This window comes from Plecotus auritus (assembly GCF_963455305.1).
Source record: "Plecotus auritus genome assembly, chromosome: 5".
NCBI classification, from domain to species: Eukaryota; Metazoa; Chordata; class Mammalia; order Chiroptera; family Vespertilionidae; genus Plecotus; species Plecotus auritus.
Window position 1 is genome coordinate 4,063,061 of NC_137776.1, and position 22,630 is coordinate 4,085,690.

The following is a 22,630-nucleotide window of genomic DNA, read 5'->3' on the forward strand; positions in this document are numbered from 1 at the left end:
CTTCCATCGGGTGTCCCCCCCCTCGCCTCCACTGTGTGAAGCTCGGCCCATGGGTGTCGGCCTTGTCCATCCTGGGAGCTGTAGAACTGACCACCTACACGGATTTTTCTTCCCCAACCCTCCACCCACAACACAAGCCTTTAAAGTTGTATTTGCAAATTGCCAGCACTTCCCAGCTCAGAATGAAGCTGTAGGGTTTTTCTGTTTGGGTTTTGTTTGTGTGCTGTGCGTCTTTGAAGAAGCTGCCCTGAGCGTGTCCCCCGGCAGGTCTCGGAAATCGTGTCAGCGTGTGTGCACGATCACGCCTCTTGTGGGAAGCACTTTCTCTGAAAGAAAATTGCTCCGGTTCTACATGTGTATGTGGCCACGTCGGTCCATGTAGGGGCACCTCTTAGGGGGAGAGGCCTGGTTTTTCTTTCACGTGTCGCCTCTGGGAGTCAGAGTTTCCTGATCATATTACCTGTTCTGTAGTTTTCTTCGAAGACCTATTGCTCTGGCCCGATTCTCCCCCGAAGATCATTGATTTTCCTGATACTATTACCTGTTCTGTAGTTTTCTTCGAAGACCTATTGCTCTGGCCCGATTCTCCCCCGAAGATCATTGATTTTCCTGATACTATTACCTGTTCTATAGTTTTCTTCTAAGACCTATTGCTCTGGCCCTATTCTCCACCGAAGATCATTGATTTTCTTACTCTGCAAGAAAATGGGTTTTTTCGCCCTAACCGATTTGGCTCAGTGGATAGAGTGTCAGCATGCGGACTGAAGGGTTCCAGGTTCGATTCCGGTCAAGGGCATGTACCTTGGTTGCGGGCACATCCCCAGTAGGGGGTGTGCAGGAGGCAGCTGATCACTGTTTCTCTCCCATCGATGTTTCTAACTCTCTCTCCCTCTCCCTTCCTCTCCGTTAAAAAAACAACAATAAAATATGGTTTAAAAAAGAAGAAAAGGCTTTTTCCCTGGACCAGGTGATGGCGATGTTTGTGCTCTCTGTTCCGTTGCTGCGTGTTGTTTAAAGGGATTGACAAGCCCTTTGTGGGCAGCTGGCACCTTGATAGTCACGGATCAGAGGAACTGCCTTTCCCTTCCGGTGGGGCCCTGCACATGGGTCCTGGGTCATTCGTGTGAATGATTTTTACCTTGATTGTTCCATGCGATAAGATTGTTATCAAAGTCCTGCCTACCAAATGCCAGGGTCACATCAAAAATATGTTTGAGCCCAGCCGGTGTCGCTCAGTGGTTGGGCATTGATCCATGAACCAAGAGGTCACTGGTTCGATTCCTGGCCCGGGTATATGCTCAGATTGTGGGCTCAATCTCCAGCGGGGGGCGTACAATGATGTTTTTCTCTCATCGATGTTTCTCTCTCTCCCTTTCCCTTCCTTTCTCTCTCAATAAAAACATTTAAATATATACACTGAGTGGCCAGATTATTATGATCTCTGAACACATAATAATCTGGCCATTCAGTGTGTGTGTGTGTGTGTGTATATATATATATATCTTAGAGGCCTGGTGCATGAATTCGTGCATGGGTGGGTCTGGCCTGCCTGCTGGTCGAACTCCTGGTCGAGGGGACAATTTGCATATTAGCCTTTTATTATATAGGATATACACTGAGTGGCTAGATTATTATGTTTTCAGAGATCATCATAATCTGGCCACTCAGTGTATACGTGTGTGTGTGTGTGTGTGTGTGTGTGTGTGTGTATTTGAAATCGGTTTAAGGCTCTGTTTCCAACTTACATTAGTGTTTAGGACAGATGCAAATACAACGTATAAAACATATCAAATAAACTTACTTTTTATGGAGCCGTCAGACCCTCTTTGGAATCAGCTGCCTGTTGTCTTGTCCAGCAGTACTTCCACCTGACACCGTGTCTGATGGGAGGGATTTGGGTTTTTTCTTTCTTTTTAGTGTTGGCCAGCCATTCCAAGGGGCTTACCTGGAAATCAACAAGAACCCCAAGTATAAGAAGCTCAAAGATGCCATTGACGAAAAGATTATCATCGCGGAGGTCGTCAACAAAATCAACCGTGCGAACGGGAAGGTAAATGCGCACCCCGCAGGCTGGGACGCGTCTGTCGTCCGAATGTTAAAATTTGGTTTCACATTCCCAGCGGCCTGGCTGTGCGGGAGTTGTCTCCCCTGCCTTCCAGGTTCGGAGGCGTTGTACCTGTTGATGAAATGTCTGTGAATTAAAATGTCTTGCCTGTGCTTCCTGTGTTCTCGGTCCGCATGGGTATGCCCGCTGAGGGACAGTGGGGTGAAATACGCATTTCTGCAAATAACGGAGGCTTTCCACCCACGGGCCGTCGGGGCGTTGTCCGTCGCCAGTTCTGCATCCTGCTGTGTTTTGTTTCCTCTAGAGCACGTCCCGGATTTTCCTCTTAACCAACAACAACCTCCTTCTTGCCGATCAGAAGTCTGGCCAGATCAAGTCGGAGGTCCCCCTGGTGGATGTGACCAAAGTGTCCATGAGCTCGCAGAACGATGGCTTCTTCGCCATCCACCTCAAGGAGGTAAGGAGCCCACCGCCGGTTTCACCGAAAGGGTTCGGCCTCGGTCCGCTCTCTCCGCCATCGCGTTAACGTGCCCCGAACCTGAGTGATCCCGTTGCTTGAAGACTCTATGCCAGCTGTGGGCAAACTACGGCCCGCGGGCCGGATCCGGCCCGTTCAGCTGTTCTATCCGGCCCGCGGAGCCGAAAGAGCCGAGGGTTCTCTTGCTCTCCCCTCCGCTCCTTTACTTTGAATTTATATTAGTTCACACAAACACTCCATCCATGCTTTTGTTCCGGCCCTCCGGTCCAGTTTAAGAACCCATTGTGGCCCTCGAGTCAAAAAGTTTGCCCACCCCTGCTCTATGCTCTTCTTACTGATTGGGAAGTTTTGGCTGCATCCCCTCCCTCCTGGGTAGAATCTCAGGCTCGGATCTTCAGTAACCGAACGAGCTGAATTGCTTAGCGACTTGCTGGCTTGAGCCACCGTCTGACCGAGTAGCTTTAGTCTGCGCCCGCTGCGCTGGGCGTTGTTTTGAGAATAAATGGGTGGGACTGTGAAGAGGTTTCAAACGCTGCTTCCTCCTGTGGTTTCATCCACATACCGACTTAGCAAATGTCTTGTTCGTCTTCCGTCTCGGGGCTTTGAATTAAGAATGTGACTACAGTCAGCGGCCTGAGAACTTGGACCCGGGGATAGTTTATGTTCTGAGCTCTTAGCTGAACCAGGACCATCCTGACTTGAACCCCCGGAGTCGGCCTCGCTGACTTTGCAGTGACCTTGGCCAGGCCGTTTAGCGTCCCCTGCCTACCTCATGCTTCTCCTCTTTAAAATGGGAGAACAGCGGCACCTGTTTCGTAGTGGTGTTCTAAGGCAGGGGTCCTCAAACTTTTTAAACAGGGGGCCAGGTCCCTGTCCCTCAGACGGTTGGAGGGCCGGACTATAGTTTAAAAAAAAAACTATGAACAAATTCCTACGCGCACTGCGGGCCCGGGACGTGTCGGCTGCTAAGCAGGACAGGCAGCGGCCCCCGGCAGGCCGGATCCATGTCCTCGGCGGGCCGCCTGTGGCCCGCGGGCCGTAGTTTGAGGACGCCTGTCTAAGGATTAAATGTAAAGTGCTTCCCATAGGGCTTGCCACCTAGGAAACAGTCACCAGATAAACATGCAGCAGACAGTCCGCACGTTGAGCGACACGCGTCTCGCTGATGGTGGCCTCGCCAGCGGAGTCTGACCTTGAGACGAGCCCACAGCCTCGTTCAGCCTGTTTCCTCAGCTGTGACTCTCAGCCTGGTGGCGGCATGATCAGCCTGAGGTGGTCCTGAGCCTCGGCCGCCCGTGAAGGCCGCGCTGCTGCCCAGGCCACAGCCCCGTTCAGCCAGGTCAGGGTCTTGGAGGGGCGCCAGCACCCCGTTTTTCAGACGCCCTCCAGGCGGGTCCCCCGTGCAGCGAGCAGAGCCACGGCCCTGGGATGTCTGTTGGGGTTGTTACTGCTCTGATTTCTTTAACCAAATCACCGGGGAGTGTTTAAGCAGCGCTTTGCGAGGGAGTTCCAGGTGAGGTCAGTGCTCGGACCTGCGCGTGGAAGCAGGTGACCGGGAGCCGCCGCGGGGCCGGCGGGTCTGCTTCCAGCCAGCTCTCGGGGACCCTGAGGGCGCCTCCGCCCATCGGACAGCTTTGGGGAGCGCTGGGTAGGTAACCCCGCGGACGTGCTCAGAGCGGCACTGCTTCTGACACTCGTTTATTCGGAAGGATGCGGCCCGGCCGACGCTTAAAGAGACTGTGAGCTCGCTCAGCGGCCTGCGAGCTCCTGCCTCCGGCGCTGCCCTCCTCACCGTCTGGCCCCGCTGTGTCCCCGCAGGGCTCGGAGGCGGCCAGCAAAGGGGACTTCCTCTTCAGCAGCGACCACCTGATCGAGATGGCCACCAAGCTCTACCGGACGACTCTCAGCCAGACCCGGCAGAAGCTCAACATCGAGATTTCCGATGAGTACGTGCATGCGTTACTTGCCTATCCCTGCATGCTCCCGGCTGCCTTGTTTTGGGGGCGCGACCTGAGCTCCCTCGTTTATGCAGCCCCTACTATAGAGGACCCAGTGTGTGTCTACCGTTGGTTCCAGATGATGGGTGAGCAGGGAGCGTCCAGGTGCCTGCCTTCCTGCACCTGACATCCTAGCGGGAGAGGAAAACATTCACCAGTAAAATAACTTGGTGACGTGACGTTCGTTAGAGGGGGGAGCAGGTGAAGGGTCAGAGGGTGCTGGCTGTGGAGGTCAGGAAGGTCACGTTTTAGTGGCACTTGTGTTGAGACTGGAATCCAGGGGGCGAGCCAGGCAGCAGTCCAGGGAGCTGCCTCCGGGGGGCGGCCTTCCGGGGCGGCAGCAGGCGCCAAGGCCCTGAGACGGGGCGGACTCGGGGACAGAGAGAGATGAGAGAGAGGCAGGCCCGGCCCTGGGGAGCTGGGGAGCTGAGGGGAGGAGCTGAGATTTCACGGAGGAGGATGGAGCCACTGTAGGTTTGGAGCGAGGGTGGGGCGTGCTCTGATTTGCCTGTGGTGTGGGGAGTGACTATAGGGAGACGAGTGGAGGCAGAGGAACGAGCTGGGAGCTTCCCTAGCTGTCCACGCTGAGGATGACGGGTAAGCAGGGTGTGGCTTAGGCTGGGGTGTGAGTGGGAGTTGTGAGCAATAGGTTTCAAGTGTAGTTTAAAGGGAAACTCGGCCTTAGCAACAGATTGGGAGTTAGGTTTTGGGCCTGAACCCAAATGGTGATACCATTCACTGCAGTAGATGACACTGAGGAAAGAGGGGTTTGGGGGGGCAAGGGTGGGGGGTGAAATAGAGTGGTGTGCCGTGTGGGTGTGCTGTGTTTGCGATGCCTCTAGTTTCATGTGTTGATAACTAGTATTATAGAGTGAGCGTTCCGTGTGGACAGGGGTGTAGTAGTGCTAAGGCTGCCTGCACTTGAAATTTGCGTTTTCCCTTGACATTAGGGCCCTAATTATAGAGACATTCTTTGCATGCAGGTTGGAGTAACCCCTCCCCACCCCCCAATTATTACGTCTTATCAATATGAGATCATCTGAATGAATTGGAGCCTCCGTGTTGTTTGACACTTAATTTTTTTCAGTAGATGGTTTACTCTTTGCTTATGTACTTTCTTCACATTTATCATAGTCATTTGCATAACCAGATTGTGCAGGAAATGATCTTATCTTCTAGTTACGATTGTGCCAGCCTGTTCTATTTCTGCTCTTTCTAAAAGTCTTTCTGTAGTAAATTCACACCCATTCCTACCCCTTGGTAAGTCAAACATAGCCTCCTGGGTGTGTTAGCACTTGTTCATTGTCTGTCCTCATTCTGCGCGAAGGATGGTGCTTGCATTGGGTGGGAGATGGGCCGGTGTTTGTACTCTGCATTGGAAATGGCAGTGTGGACTCAAGAACGCTCTCCTTATTGAGTCCTTTCTCATAAACAGCTGGGAAAAGCGATAGCGGCTAGTTGGGGTCCAGTTAATTACAGTTTTAACCTGACGGGACCCACGTGCACGGTGCTGACGGGACCCACGTACACGGTGCTGACGGGACCCATGTACACGGTGCTGACGGGACCCACGTGCACGGTGCTGACGGGACCCACGTGCACGGTGCTGACGGGACCCAGGTGCACGGTGCTGACGGGACCCACGTACACGGTGCTGATGGGACCCACGTACACGGTGCTGACGGGACCCATGTACACGGTGCTGACGGGACCCACGTACACGGTGCTGACGGGACCCACGTACACGGTGCTGATGGGACCCACGTACACGGTGCTGACGGGACCCACGTACACGGTGCTGATGGGAGGGGGAAGCTTGTCCAGATCAGGGCCCGTTGGAAAGCTCGAGCCGCGGGATCCCCGGTGTTTCGTGTGAACGTTCATGTGCCTTGTCCTCCCCCCAGGTTCCTGGTGCAGTTCCGACAGGACAAGGTGTGTGTGAAGTTCATTCAGGGCAACCAGAAAAACGGGAGCGTCCCCACGTGCAAGCGGAAAAACAACCGTCTCCTGGAAGTGGCTGTTCCTTAGCGGGCGTGCCCGCACCCCCACGCCCTCTGCCGCACGGACTCGTTCCTTTGTAACAGTGCAATTTGGTTTGGTTTTGTTCGGGCTCAGCGTATGTTCGGGGATTGTCCGAGGCCAATACCGTTCGAGCCCCTCGGCGAAATAAAAATACTCGACTAATCACTTTTTTTATCATTGGAATAGTTTTAACCCTGAGAGCGCACCTCCTGTGCGCGACCCCGGGACAGGACGGCAGCGGCGACGGTGTCCACGCCGTGTCCTCGGTGTCCTGTGTTTAGTCATCGTGTTAGATCTGTGTACCCTCCGTCAGCGTATTACTCACACATCACTAATGCATCCAAGGACAGGAAACAGTCTTAAAGACGGCTCGTTCACCCATCCACTATTTATTGAACGCCGCCTCTGCGAGACTCTGTGCTCGATGGTATGGAACGTTAGTGGGAATTTTTGTTTGTTTGCTTTTAAGGCCGTTGCATCCCGGCTGGCTTTGCTCGGGGCTGGCGGGGGGGGGGGCGGGGGGGGCGGTTTGTGGAGACCAGAACAGTCACTGTTGCTGATGGGCAGCGTGATGCGAATCCCTGGTGTGGTTTTGACTATATGTCCTTCAAGGAGGGCTGGTCCTAGGAAGGAGAAATGTACCACTGGGTAACATGCCTCTGGTGTGAGAAGAGAAAACTGACATTTGAACAAGGACTTTTCATTTGTTTCGACCTCTTGTCATTGCTTAGGAAACAGAGTCATTCTTACTTTAGGAAAACAATGACAGCAGCAGCTCAGTAAGGTTTTAGTTCCCGTTTCTGGTTGACAGCATATATGATCCTACAGAGGCAGGGCGTTGTTTCACACAAATCTGAGCAAATCCTTTCAGCAGCTGACAGAGTGGAGGGCTGGGGGCCTTTCAGATGGCGGCAGACGTTCTGTATGATGTGCAATAAGCATCCAAGATCTTGGTGTGTTTTTTTTGGAAAGTTTTATTTATAAAATACATTTTGTATGAGAGGGGTGATGGGTACAGGGGGCATATTTTAATCAAGGATCAAAACTGTGTTCACTCGCAGGACTTTTTTTCCTTTTTTCAAATTTACATTAAGGACTCATTTTGGAAGCTGCCTTTTAAACTTTGGAACCCAATTGTTTCTTATTTGGAGGATGATGTATATGCGATGGTATGTTAAATAATAAAACCGTTCCAGTCTGGTGCCATTTCCTGGGTCGCAGCTGTATTTCTGTATCTCGAGCTGTTTTCCTACGGTGTGTGTCAATACGGTGTCGCCCAGAAGGGCTTTACCACCCAGGCGTTCTGTGTTCTCTGTGTCAGTGAATTTCACTTGTCTTTCGGAAACCGGAAACATCCACTGAAAGTATTTTCTGCGGGTTGGTTTTGTGTGTGTGTTTTTTTCCTTTTTTGTGCTTAAAACTATTGCTTCCTTAAGACATTCCCAGAAGCCTCAGTGTGCATTGGTGCCGACACAGGAAGCAATTAGTCCCCTTCGGTCTTCTCCAGCGTCTCCCCAAAGTGCTAGGTTGATGATTCCTCAAACAGGTGAGTAGAAATTGGAGCCCGCAGGTGTGGTTTTATTTTATTTTATAATTTTACGGAATTGATTGGGGTGACATTGGTTAATAGAATTATACAGGTTTCAGTGCACAGTTCTATGGGACATCTGCTGTACACCGTCCTGTGTGTGCACCGCCCAGAGTCAATTCTCCTTCCATCACCACTTACCCCCCCTTCACCCTCCTCCGCTGCCCCACCCCCTTCCCTTGGTCATCACCACACCGCTGTCTGCGTCTACGAGGTTTGTTGTTGTTGTTGTTGCTCAATTTCTTCACCTTCTTCACCCAGCGCTCCAACCCCCTCCTCTCTGACAGCTGTCCGTCTGTCTCTGTGAGTCTGTTTCCATTTTGTGCATTAGATTCCACATTTTAAAAAAATAGATATATTTTTAAAAACATTTAATACATCGCGCTGGCCGGGTAGCTCACTTGGTTAGAGCATCATCTAGAAAACCAAGGTTGTGGGCTGGATCCCCTGTCAGGGCACAGACAGAAACCAACCAGTGAGCGTAGAAATAAGCGGAAAGACACATGGATGTTTCTCTCTCTTCCCCTTCCTCTGTCTCTCTAAAACCAATAAAGACAAAGAAACCGGTCTTTAAAACAAAAGATATCTAACGCATTCCCATTGTTCAAAATGCCGGTAAGTCTAAAAAGAGGTCCAGTGCACCTTCTCCGTCTCAGCCGTTCGCACGTCCTCCCAGAAGTCACCATTGTGTTTCGCTGCTTTTGCGTCACCCTGTGCGTGTTCATCGGAGGAGCTGCAAACACAGGTTCCTGCTGCCTTCCCTTTAGCAGACGAAAGCGAGCGGACGGTAGGCGTTACGGGGCCTCTCGCTCTTGGTTCTGTTGGCAGTGGCACAGTCTGCTGTTGTCTGGATGCGCTGCAATGCGGTCAGCCAGGCCGCTGCCGGTCATCAGCGGGCTGTGTCCTGATGGGAGTCCAAGTCCTGGACGGGGAGGAGCCCTCTCCCAGGAGCCTCCTTGTTCCATGTCCCCGGTACGTCATTTGCAGATGGTGCGTTCCGCTGGTTCGCAACCATGGCAGTTAGAGTGGTATGTTTTTCAGAGTTTATCTCCTATAGAGAAACCATTTCATCTCAAACTTTGTGGTGGGTATTCTGCTCGGATTTAAAAAGATCTCTACAGAGTGGCTTTAAGTGAGACTCTTTTGGGCATCTACATACGGGTACGTCACTGAAGTATTCAGTAGTTTCTGATCGTGAAATTCATCCTGGGTGGCTTGTGACGAGTCTTGGTGGAAAAGGTTTTCTGAGCTTTAGCGAGAAAGCTTTCTTATGGATCAGGGTGAGGCCCGCCTCCGCGAGTCCCCTAAACAAGGCAGCCAGGGGAGAGCACCCCCAGTGCCGGGAGGGAGCGTTCCTGGGCTTCGGATGTCTGTAGAGGGGCCCCCTCCCTTTTCCGGAGGGAGCAAGCCAGCAAGTAATGGAAAGGTAGCTCCTGAGGGCAGTTAGCTAGAGGTCTTCCGCGCAGAAGTGGAACATGAGTCCCTGGTTCGCTCCTGCGGGGAGAGTGGACTGCCCTCCAGAGCAGGCGTCCTCAAAGGACGGCCCGCGGGCCACCTGCGGCCCGCCGAGGACATGGATCCGGCCCGCCGGGGGCCGCTGCCTGTCCTGCTTAGCAGCCGACGCGTCCCGGGCCCGCAGTGCGCATAGGAATTTGTCCATAGTTTTTTTTTTAAACTATAGCCCGGCCCTCCAGCGGTCTGAGGGACAGTGAGCTGGCCCCCTGTTTAAAAAGTTTGAGGACCCCAGCTCCAGAGGGACGTGGTCTTTGTTCTGTGGGAGCCCTTGGTGTTTGCCATCAGGGAAAGCAGGGCTCAGGTGACCTCTCTGGACATGAGGAGGGGGCCGCACGCTCCAGGGGACCCCGAAATAGCAGCATTGCCCCAAATGTCGCCATGCCCACCGAGGTCCCCACCGCAAAGAAAACTCAATTATCACAAACAAAACGAAATACCACGCCGACCCTGGGCCCTGCTCCTCCCCGCGGAATCGGCATCCCCGCGGGAGAGGCTGCCCACGGGCCCTTCCCAGCGGGTGTCGGACAGGCACGGTCCTGCCCGCGACCGCCAGGGAGGATGCTGGGCGGGCGGCTCGGCGGGTACGCAGCCCTCGGCCCCAGGTCTCCTCGGGGCGGTTCCCAGGCGCACCCACCTCGGCGCCGCTCCAGCTCCCGGGCACCGGCTGCACCTGCCCGTGCTCCCGCCCCACGGCCCGCCGAGAGGCCACGCACCCACCGTGGCATGGCCCTGTGAGAGCGGCTGCACCGGTGCTTCTCAGCTCGGAGCTTCGGTCCCGCCTGCGTGGACAAGGACAACATGGGCGGCGCTTCAGCTTTCCTGGCCGCACAGACCCGACGTGGTTGCGCAGCCCCTGGAGGAGCCGGTCGGACTAGGCCCGCGGTCGGCAAACCGCGGCTCGCGAGCCACCTGCGGCTCTCTGGCCCCTGGAGTGTGGCTCTTCCACAAAATACCACGGCCTGGGCGAGTCTATTTTGAAGAAGTGGCGTTAGAAGAAGTTTAAGGTTTTTTTTTTGTTTGTTTGTTTTTAAATATATTTTATTGATTTTTTACAGAGAGGAAGGGAGAGGGATAGAGAGCTAGAAACATCGATGAGAGAGAAGCATCGATCAGCTGCCTCCTGCACACCCCCCACTGGGGATGTGCCCGCAACCAAGGTACATGCCCTGGACCGGAATCGAACCTGGGACCCTTCAGTCCGCAGGCTGACGCTCTATCCACTGAGCCAAACCAGTTAGGGCAGAAGAAGTTTAAGTTTAAAAAATGTGGCTCTCCAGAGAAATTTCCATCGTTGTCCTGTTGATATTTGGCTTTGCCGACCGCTGGGCTAGGCCGCCATCCTCCGTTTGAGAAAAGTCACCAGGCAGTGACACTAAACCCCGGACCGTGGCCGTTGCCACGGTTGCAGAGTGGCTGACGCAGGTGGTCTTGACTTTGACTTCCGTCCATCTCCAGGCGAGAAAGGGGCCTGGGACTTGCCCCCCAGTAGACGGGTCACAGGCTTGCATCGCACAGCCTTGGGGTGGTAAGTCGGGTGCGGTATTCAGACGTGAGACCTTCAGCTCGAGTTCGAAGACCTTTGCTGATCCCCCGAGTCGCGGGGTATGTCTGTAATGGCAACGCAGCGGGGCCCAGAATGCTGAGCGTCGGACACAGTCCTCCACAGGGAGGATGTGGCGAACGTCCAGGACAGTGGTCGGCAAACTCATTCGTCCACAGAGCCAAATATCAACAGGACAACGATTGGAATTTCTTTGGAGAGCCACATTTTTTTAAACTTAAACTTCTTCTAACGCCACTTCTTCAAAATAGACTCGCCCAGGCTGTGATATTCTGTGGAAGAGCCGCACTCAAGGGGCCAAAGAGCCGCATGTGGCTCGCGAGCCGTGGTTTGCCGACCACAGATCTAGGAGAATAAGTGGCTTTTTATCACGCCGTTTGAAGACTCAGTGAGAACTCTTAAGTTCATGTAATTGAGTCCAATTATAATCATGAGAGCGGGGTTTAAAATTCTTTTAGGCTCAATGTAACGGATAACCGTGTTTTGGTTTTTTATCTGCTATTTTCCACGTGGAGGTGAGGCATCGGGTTCTGAGATACTCCGGCAACCAGCGCGCCAAAACGGTGGTGTCGTGGGGAAGGACTAGTGAAGTCCCTGAGGGGTCCATTGAGGTGTCCCAGGCGGCGGTGTGGTCAGCGCCTGTCTAAGCTGGACGTGGGGTTTCCCTGCTCCCCGGTTCTCGGGGTCACTCTGTAGAAGACGGCTCTTCCTGTGGGAAAAACAGCGGGGAGCCTGCCCCGCCCGCGGGGAGCTTTCCTGTTAGTAGCTGGTGTTCCCCTCGGAGGGTCGGCTCTGTGGACCTCGTGGCAGCAGGTCCCTTGTGGGCTCCTTCATCCCCCCGTGGGGTTGGCTCCGCGCCGCCCGGCGTGGCCCCGCTGGCACCTCCTCCGGTCTCTGCGGCTCCCCTTCCCGTGGCTGCTCCGTGGCAGTTGTTTGGAGTTGGCTTCCTCCAGGTCTTGGAACTGTTGGCCTCGCTCTCTGCGCTGGAGGTCGTTTCAGAGTCTGGAGTTAATCACCGCGCAGCGCCAGGCACCGCCTGTCCCCATCCCCTTCCTTGTCCCCGTCCCCGTCCCCTTCCTCGTCCCCATCCCCGTCCCCTTTATCGTCCCTGTCCCCGTCCCCTTTCTTGTCCCTGTCCCCGTCCTCATCCCCGTCCCCGTCCCCGTCCCCGTCCCCGTCCCCGTCCTCATCCTCATCCCCGTCCCCATCCCCGTCCCCGTCCCCTTCCTCGTCCCCATCCCCGTCCCCTTTCTCGTCCCTGTCCCCGTCCCCATCCCCTTTCTTGTCCCCGTCCTCATCCCCGTCCTCATCCCCGTCCCCGTCCCCGTCCCCGTCCCCGTCCTCGTCCTCGTCCTCGTCAGCTTCTTTTGCTGCTGGCAGGTGGCCACGCCCGCTCCGTGCCGTGCAAGTCGGCAGAACCTAACTTTGAAACCAAGGAAAAGGGCCTCGGAACTTAATTCCCTATTTACCTGAAGGCCTGGCGGCGCTGAGGAAGACCGCAGCCACCCGCCGCCTACCATGTGCTTCGTCTGGAATGGTTTGGCTCCGGGTTTGAGATAATGGACAGAGAACATCGTGTAGTCTTAGGAGTGCAATATAATGACTTGATACATGTGTATGTTATAAACATGATTGCCAGAAGGAGTGGTCAGGAGCCATCACACCACACAATGACCATTTTCTCTTGTGATGAGAACTTTTAAGGTTACTCTTAGATCACTTCAGTTATTTTATACCCCCCCACGACTTTCCTTTTTTTTTCATTTTTCTGTTCTTTCTTCCATCCATCTTTCTGTCCTTCCTTTCTCTCACCAATTAATGGATCTGGCATCTCCTTTGAAAAATGTTTTCAACTTTGTTTTTATTGTTGACACCATTACAGATGTCCCCATCCCCCCTTGCCCACCTCCACCCAGCCCCCGCCCCCCCTTCCCTCTGGCCGTCACCACACCGCTGTCTGTCTGTGGGTGATGTGTGTGTGTTCTTCGGCTAATCCCTTCACCTTCTTTCATCCAGTCCCCTAACCCCTCCCTCTGACAGCTGTCAGTCTGTGCCATGTGTCCATGCCTCCGTATCTATTTTGTCCATCAGTTTATTTGGTTCATTAGATTCCACGTATTTTAATGATATACACATCAGAAATGTACCTATCGAAGGATTTTTACAAAGTGAACACACCTGTGCAACTAGCACCCAAAACAAGATACACCCCAAAGATAGCTCCCAGAAACCCCTTCTGCATTCCTAGTCATAATCCCCACAAAAGTAACTTTTCTAGTACCGTATATTAATTTTGCTCTCTACATATTATAGATATAATAATAAAAGTGTAATATGCTAATTATACTGGATGTCCTTCCGGACGACCTTCCAGACGAAGCCGGTGCTGGCAGCCAGGAGAATCGGGCCCCTCTCTCTCTCTCTCTCTCTCTCTCTCTCTCTCTCTCTATATATATATATATATATATATATATATATATGTGTGTGTGTGTGTGTGTGTGTGTGTGTGTGTGTATCCTATCTAATAAAAGAGTAATATGCAAATTGACCGTCACTCCAACACAAAAGATGGCCAGCAGGGGAGGGTAGTTGGAAGGGACCAGCCTGCAAGGGAGGGCAGTTGGGGGTGATCAAGCCTGCTGGGGAGGGCAGTTGGGGGTGACCAGGACAGCAGAGGAGGGAAGTTGGGGGTGACTGGGCCTGCAGGGAAGGGCAGTTGTGGGGGGACCCAGTCCTCATGGGAGAGCAGTTGGGGGGGACCAGGCCTGCAGGGAAGGGCAGTTAGGGGTGACCAGGCCTGCAGGGGAGGGCAGTTAGGGGTGACCAGGCCTGCAGGGGAGGGCAGTTAGGGGTGACCAGGCCTGCAGGGGAGCAGTTAGGCATCAATCAGGCTGGCAGGGGAGTGGTTAGGGGGTGATCAGGCTGGCAGGCAGAAGCGGTTAGGGGCAATCAGGAAGGCAGACAGGCGAGCAGTTGGAAGCCAGCAGTCCTGGATTGTGAGAGGGATGTCCGACTGCTGGTAGGGTCGGGCCTAAATGGGCAGTCGGACATCTCTTGAGGGGTCCCAGATTGGAGAGGGTGCAGGCTGGGCTGAGGGACACCCCTTCCCCCCCCCCCCTGCACAAATTTCATGCACCGGGCCTCTAGTATATACATAATAGAATCATAAAGTATACACTCTCCTTGGCCTTTTTCATCCAACATTACACTGAAAGTCATTCCGTTGTTGCAGGTGACTAGTTTGTCTCTATAACAATCACCCTGGGCGGGCTACAATCGTGTAATCATTGTACTGTTACTGGGCTCCTCTTCAGATGCTGCTGCACACATTCCTGCGTCTCCTGGTGCCCACACAGCCTGCTGCCTCTGTACCTGGGAGTGGGCTGCTGGGTCCTAGAGAGGCAGGTGTTCAGCTTCAGTCGATTCTCTCAAACCGACCTCCGAGGGCCGTCTGACCTGCTGGGGCCCCAGGTGCCCTGCGTCCTGCCCGCCCTGGGATGGTCAGTCTTTTACGGTTTGGTCCTTCGGATGGATTTGGCTTTCACTTGCATGTTCCCGGTGACGGATGAGCTGGGTCGCCTTTCCCGCACTGGCCGTTTGCAAATCGCCTGTGAAGGTCCCGGATGTTCGAGTTCTTCACCATTTTTATTTTCAGCTGGAGCCGTGACCCTTTTCCTTTTTTCACTTGAAGTTACACTTCGGGTGCGAGGCCTTCATCAGAGGTGTGTGGCCTGCGTCTTCCCCCAGCCTCTGCCTGCCCTTTACTGTCTTACCAGGTCTCGAGGCACAGACGGTCCATGTTTGTGTAGACCAGGGGTGGGCAAACTTTTTGACTCGAGGGCCACAATGGGTTCTTAAACTGGACCGGAGGGCCGGAACAAAAGCATGGATGGAGTGTTTGTGTGAACTAATATAAATTCAAAGTAAAGGAGCGGAGGGGAGAGCAAGAGAACCGGATAGAACAGCCAGATCCGGCCCGCGGGCCATAGTTTGCCCACGGCTGGACTAGGCACTTCAATTTTTTTTTTTAAAGAACAAATGTGGCCCTAGCCAGTTTGGTTCAGTGGCTAGAGCATCAGCCTGTGGACTGAAGGGTCCCAGGTTCGATTCCTGGTCAGGCACATGCCTGGGTTGTGGGCTCGATCCCCAGCCGGGGGCGTGTAGGAGGCAGCCGATCAGTGATTCTCATCATTGATGTTTCTCTCTCTCCCTCTCCCTTCCTCTCTGAGATCAATACAAATATATATATTTTTTAAATTCCAGCTGTAAATTCACCTTGATCTCTTCGGAGGCAGGTCCCGCCCCGGGTGGCGGCGTGCAGGGTGACCGGCAGCTCGGAAACAGCCTCTGAGCCACACGCCGCGCTCTTCCAGGGGATGGTCTCAGTTCTCCGCTTCGGGGGCCCTGGCATGCTGCAGCCACTCCCGTGAGAGACGAGCCCAGGACACAGACAAGCTCTTGGAAAGGCAGGTGCGAGTGAAACAGTGAGAAACAACACTTACAAAAATGCTGCGCTTCCCAGAACACGCCACAGGCAGACATGTCTGTGTTATCCAACCCCCACCCCCACTCCAGGAATACTAGTAGAGTTTGTCACGGGGCACATGATTTTTTAAGAAAGAAGTAAGTGCGGCTTCCTCGGTTGCCTCCCTCTTATTCTCGGTCCTCTGATGAAATACTTCCGTTCAGAAGAACATTAGGCTGATGTGATCAGATCTGCTTTCTGCAAACAAAACTGGCCGCAGCGATGGGAGTGTTTTCCCAGCCACTGGAGTGTGGGGAGGGAGCGGGCCTCGGCATCCGGAGCCTGTCCGTGGCACTCGGGTGGATGGCAGCGAGTGGAGTGGGACAGGCTGCCGGCAGGCAGGCCGCGGCCGGGCTGGAGACGGTCTGGACCCCCCCTGCTCTGGCCCCGAAGGAGAAGCAGTTGCCTCTGCAGAGCAGGGTGTACGCTCCACGTAAGAGGTGTAGGAAGTAGCGCACCACTGGTCCCCTACATCGGATGCTAGAGAAGCAAACTCCACAGACGGGCTCCTGTTTCTGACGCTCCGCGGGAGAGCCCCGTTTGCACTGACATTGGGGGGTCGGGTGCGGGGGGCTTTGGCATAGCAGCGCTGCCCCCAAGATTCCCCTGCCCTCGGGGCCGACAGACGGACACTGAAAGCGATCAGATGCACGCTGTTACGTGAGACCGTATGATTCCGTCTCTTGTGGCTACATGGTTTTTCCAAAATAAATGGCGTCCAGAGTCTCAGCTCTGGAGATGGCGTGTGTGTGTGTGTGTGTGTGTGTGTGTGCGCACGCGTGCGTGCACGCGCATGGACAAACACATGTGCGTGTGCATGGACAAACACGTGGTGTGCATAGACAAACACATGTGCGTGTGCATGGACAAACACGTGGTGCGCATGGACAAACACGTGCGCATGGACAAACACATGTGCGTGTGCATGGACAAACATATGTGCGTGTGCATGGATAAACACATGGTGTGCATGGACAAACACGTGGTGTGCATGGACAAACACGTGGTGCGCATGGACAAACACGTGCGCATGGACAAACACAAGCGTGTGCACAGGGGCACACACACACAGAAGGGAAGAAAGCCTCCCATGTGATTGCTGGGTCGCACATGAACCTCATCTTGCAAGCAGGCCGACCCCATCTGTGTGGCCTGTAACCAGGAAGGACGGGAGACATTTCTGTAGCTGTTTTGCAACATGATGCTCTATCTTCCTGCCTCCCCGAGAAACACCGCGTCCTAACCCTCAGAGATCATAGCACTTGGGTTAAAAATGTTAAAAAGCCAGCGCACAAAGTAGAATTCCACGCTGCCGGCTTGGACCGCGTCCACCGTCCTCGACCTCGTCCCTCGGGGTCACTGTTAACTCTGTCCCAGCTGTTGGGAACATGCGCTTCCTTCCATGCCCGGGGGACAGGGCCCTGCCGTCCGTCCGAGGGCGCCCTGGGAGCTGCCTGCCCTTCTGACGATGGGCTGATGGGAGGAAGGGTGAGAGGCGGGAGAACGGAAGGCGACACCGTGGCGTCAGGGACCGGCCGAGCTGTCTGAACACAGCTGGTAAGGCACGGCCACCAGGGCGGAGCGGGAGGGTGTGGGCCTAGTGGTTAGCGTCGGCCTGTGGACTGAGGGGCTGCAGGTTCGCGTCCCAGTCGAGGACACACACCGTGGACGCAGGCTCGACCCACTGCCCTGGTCAGGGCATGAGCAGGAGGCAACCAATCCATGTGTCTCTCTCACGTCGATGTTTCTCTCTCTCCCCACCCCCCTCCTTCCTCCCTCTAGAAATCAAAGGGAAAAATATCCTCGGGTTCGGGCTGGTGATGATGATGATGGGAGGAAACACGGCTGAGTGGCAGCGGCGGTCGAGCTGGGTGCCTCGCCGTCCTCTTCATTTAGTAAAGACGCCCTCTTACGTCCTCCCATTTCTCCTCCCCATCAGCCTTCCAGAACTCGGTTATAAAGGCGATTTCATTAAACCGAAGTTATCTGTCTAAATCACAAAATGAACTTTCCGGAAAGACTCGCCGTGGGAATGTTCCGAGAGTGGCCACATCCTGTGTGTTTGGGTGAACTTGCTTTCTGCCTTCCCCGCCCCCGCCAGTCCACTCCCTGACCCAGTGCGGGCGGCCTGTGTGCCCCACACTCCCTTCCTCCTCCCGCTCCCCCCCAGGGGCGCGGGGGGGGGGGGGGTGCGCGATGGTGGTCAGCACCTCATCTCCGTCTCTCCCTCCTCAGCCCGCCCACTGCGTCTCCGGAACGTTTGTTCTCTGCTGCTTGCACACGCTCATCATCGCCTTCCTCCTCACCCCTGGGCCCCCCAGGTTTCTCAGGAGAACCCTATTCTTCATCATTATGGAGTTTTTTTTTTGAGTCAGAAATGTGTGCTAATCACAGCAGAGGAACGCCTTCTTTCGAGCGCCGAGCTGACGTTAACTGCTTACCACTCTCATTACGAGACTGGCACGTTTTTCTCGTCCCTGCGTGACAGTAACTCCACGAAGGTGGGGACTTTGGTTCTTTCACTTTTCTTTTGTTCTATATTCCCAGCTTCTAGATCAGCCTTGGGCAAACTACGGATCCGGCTGTTCTATCCGGTTCTCTTGCTCTCCCCTCCGCTCCTTTACTTTGAATTTATATTAGTTCACACAAACACTCCATCCATGCTTTTGTTCCGGCCCTCCGGTCCAGGTTAAGAACCCATTGTGGCCCTCGAGTCAAAAAGTTTGCCCACCCCTGTGGCAGGCACATGGCAGGCACATGGCAGGCACATGGCAGGCACATGGCAGGCACTGCACAAGTATTTGTTGAACGGTTGAGTGAATGAGTGGGTTGTTGATTGAGCCCCTGCTCTATGCCAGGTGGAGTTCTAGTGCAGGGCACAGAGTGACCTGCTCCGGGAGCTCGCATTCTCCTTGATAAATGCACCGAAGTATTCGCATTTACATGTAGTAGAAGCCATTCAAAATAGACATCAGAAAAATGCAATGTACTCTAGATAAAAAAAATCCTAGAAAATAAATGAGATTCTGTCTCCTAGTGTCTTCCTAATTAACACATCTCCTTAAATGCCAGTTTTCAAGCGGAAATGTTTTTTTGCTTTACCTCGTTATTTTTCTCTCTTCGTGATTAACGGTCTACAGCAGTGGTCGGCAAACTCATTAGTCCACAGAGCCAAATATCAACAGGACAACGATTGAAATTTCTTTTAAAGCCGAATTTTTTAAACTTAAACTTCTTCTAACGCCACTTCTTCAAAATAGACTTGCCCAGACCGTGGTATTTTGTGGAAGAGCCACACTCAAGGGGCCAAAGAGCCACATGTGGCTTGCGAGCCGCTGTTTGCCGACCACGGGTCTACAGTATTACTGTTAACTGTGTGTCATCGCCACCCTGAGGTGTTTCAGCCACGGTGCAACAGGAATAGGCTTTGGATATGGCCAGAGGAACCCAGCTCTCTTTCAGCACAGTGTTTATGGGGAATAGGCTTTGGATATGGCCAGAGGAACCCAGCTCTCTTTCAGCACAGTGTTTATGGGGAATAGGCTTTGGATATGGCCAGAGGAACCCAGCTCTCTTTCAGCACAGTGTTTATGGGGAATAGGCTTTGGATATGGCCAGAGGAACCCAGCTCTCTTTCAGCACAGTGTTTATGGGGAATAGGCTTTGGATATGGCCAGAGGAACCCAGCTCTCTTTCAGCACAGTTTTTATGGGGAAAGTTCTTCATGTGTTTGATCCTGAACTTAACTCTCGCCAGACAAACTGCCTGCGTGCGAGAGGGGGTTTCAGCGTGGGCAAAGCCCAGTGAAAATTTGAAAGAAGCATTGCAGGGTGTTAGCGTCCTAGCTTTTTAAAAATATAGGTGACAATATTTTACCTACTCGTTGCCCTACAACCTCATTGTTAATAGGAAGAACTTGATCATGGCCTGCCCTGTGGGGTCAGTGCTGGCGTGACTCAGTGGTGGAGCGTCGACCTATGAACCAGGAGGTCACGGTTCAATTCCTGGTCAGGGCACATGCCCCAGTTGTGGGCTCGATCTCCAGGAGGGGGTGTGCAGGAGGCAGTCGATCAATGATTCTCTCTCATCGTTGATGTTTCTCTCTCTCCCTCTCCCTCCCTCTCTGAAATCAATAAAAATAAAATTAAAAGGCATATTGTGAGAACTTCCAATGAAAATACTATATTGATTCTGCAGATTTTTTTCTATATTTTCCTGCATTATTGCTTCCCTTTCATTTATTCATTCATCCATCAAATACAGAGAATATTACAAAGACTATCTATACTTATAAAAGGGTAATATGCTAATTACACCAGGAGACCTTCCAGACAAAACCATGGTGGTGGGGCCGAGGCAGAGGCAGTTAGGGGAGATCAGGCCAGGAGGGGAGGGCAGTTGGGAGCGATCAAACCAGCAGGGGAGGGCAGTTGGGGGTGATCAGAAGCAGTTAGGGGGCGATCAGGCAGGCAGACAGAGGCAGTTAGGGGCAATCAGGCAGGCAGGCAGGCAGGCAAGCAGTTAGGAGCCAGCGGTCTCAGATTGTGAGAGGGGTGTCTGACTGCCGGTTTAGGCCTGCAGGGATCGGGCCTGGACCGGCAGTCAGACATCCCCCGAGGGGTCCCAGACTGGAGAGGGTGCAGGCCGGGGTGAGGGACACCACCCCTCTTATGCATGAATTTCGTGCACTGGGCCTCTAGTGTACAGTGCTCAGTACATACATATGCTACATATGACGTAGTCATTGCAGTTAACACTGAATTTAAAAGTTATGGTAGCAGTGACTTTACATTGAGCCTAACGCAAGTTGAAACTTTCCCTGTCTTCTCTATCATTTATTCCACATGAGTGTGGCCACAGCCACAGGCATTTACTTTTTAAGATGATTAAGGCATAGTATGTATTTATTCCAACATTTGATCTATGGTAACTTTTTGGTTCACATACCTCTGCTTGAATATTTGCAGATACTTTGGTAATGACCCTCTTAACAATGAAATCTGCCTCCCGCTGAGGCAAATGCTTTCCTACGACCCTTGTTATCATAGCTGAGAACACGTGTGTATTTTCTCATGCGCATCATGGTGTGGTGAGAGCTGTGGTGCGTCTGCCGATTGAATCTGGGTGAGTGACCGTGTCCAACAAGTGTGTACTGACAAATACACGCTATTCTGAAGACCCCACCTCTTACCTGAACTAGAATCTTCTAAATGCGCTCACCATTGAAAGATCAACTGGCATGGAGACTGTCCTTGGAAAACGTAATTTAGGGGTAGCTTTGCTTGGATCTCTTCCCTTTACAAAAGAACTTACCAAGGGGCTTGTTTTGATAGGCAACAACATCGGTGGGTTTTCAGAGCCGAGTTGCTGACTTTTCTGAAAGACTGCCAGGGGAGGGGAGACTTCTGGGTTCCCTGTACCTAATTCTCCGTCCCTCCACATCGCCCTCTTTTGGCGTCTTCCATTGCTTTGGGGCAGTGGTCGGCAAACGGCGGCTCGCGAGCCACGGTTTGCCGCTCTGTTGACTAATGAGTTTGCCGACCACTGCGTAAGGCATTACCCTTACCCAGAAGTTTTGACTTCAGGTTAAAGACTTAGTACATTATTAAAATGTTTTTTAAGTTTTCCCTAAGGCAGTGGTCGGCAAACTCATTAGTCAACAGAGCGGCAAACCGCGGCTCTCAAGCCGCATGTGCCTCGCGAGCCGCAGTTTGCCGACCACTGCTTTAGGGCCTTTGACTGAACGAGCACGTTTTCTTTCCTCCTTTTCCCAGTCGTGAGCTGCTCCTTCCTTACATGGAGGGGTAGTCAGTACCGCACCCCAACCTCGTAGAACGTACACCGCCTGCTTGAAGCCTTCGGCTCAGGGCAGGGCTGTGATCGCTCAGTTAGGGGTGCTGGCCTGATACTTCCTAGCCCAGCCGTGGGCAAACTACGGCCCGCGGGCCGGATCCGGCCCGTTCGGCTGTTCTGTCCGGCCCGTGGAGCCGAAAGAGCGGAGGGCTCTCTTGCTCTCCCCTCCGCTCCTTCCCCAGCAGCAGTGTTAACATGGCAACGTCGGGAAACACAGCCGCAGCTCCTTCTTCTGAGTGGGAGGATTTATATCCCCATTCAGTAGAAGGAACAACCTCTCCATCTTCCAGAGGCTCCTTGGAATGCCCGCGGACCGTCCCCCGACATCACCCTGGGAATGCGGAGACACGTTACCGTGGTGATGGAGGGAGACACGCCCCTGGAGAGCACAGGATCAGAGCATTAGCTAAAAAGGAGACCAACAACACTGTTCCCACTGAAGCGGATGTTTTAAAGACCAAAAACCTTTCAACCCAGTCTACATTGCCATCTACATCTACGTCCCGGGCATCATTTGGAAGTTGCACTCAAGAAAATGTTTAATTTACTGTTTACACATTTTGTTCTTTTCTATTTGTTTTAGTTTTAAATTATTTTATTCTATTTAAGTTTAATTTGAAAGGCTTTTGTACCTTTCCTTTGTTAGGCAATTTTATTTTGCCTTTGCCATCTTCAATATAAGGTATGCTATTGTGCTATGATTCCTCCATTTTTTGAAGTTTCAAATTATCATAATTAGTGTTTACATTCTTCTTGTTAAAATGTTTGAAATGAATAAAACTAGTGAAATAAAAAAAAAAAAAGACCGTACCCTTTTATGTAATGATGTTTACTTTGAATTTATATTAGTTCACACAAACACTCCATCCATGCTTTTGTTCCGGCCCTCCGGTCCAGTTTAAGAACCCATTGTGGCCCTCGAGTCAAAAAGGTTGCCCACCCCTGTTCTAGACCAAAGCTTTCCTCTCCGTTAGGGGAAACGCACCCTGAACCACGCAGTGGTGCCTCCCTCAGGAAGGCTGCAGT

The 22,630-nt window shown here is 53.0% G+C and overlaps 1 protein-coding gene across 8 annotated transcripts in view; it reads left to right on the top strand.

Annotated features, from left to right (window-relative positions):
• The window catches only part of MYO1B (myosin IB), a 158,554-nt gene extending 150,767 nt beyond the window's left edge, over positions 1–7,787 (top strand). For all 8 annotated transcript variants that reach the window (XM_080667320.1, XM_080667324.1, XM_080667322.1 and 5 more), the window contains 4 exons: positions 1,918–2,050; positions 2,370–2,522; positions 4,362–4,489; positions 6,445–7,787. In XM_080667320.1, the coding sequence (XP_080523446.1) occupies positions 1,918–2,050; positions 2,370–2,522; positions 4,362–4,489; positions 6,445–6,568 (538 nt within the window). In that variant the 3' untranslated portion in view covers positions 6,569–7,787. The remainder of the gene's footprint in view (positions 1–1,917; positions 2,051–2,369; positions 2,523–4,361; positions 4,490–6,444) is intronic.
• Positions 7,788–22,630: the final 14,843 nt, after the last annotated feature.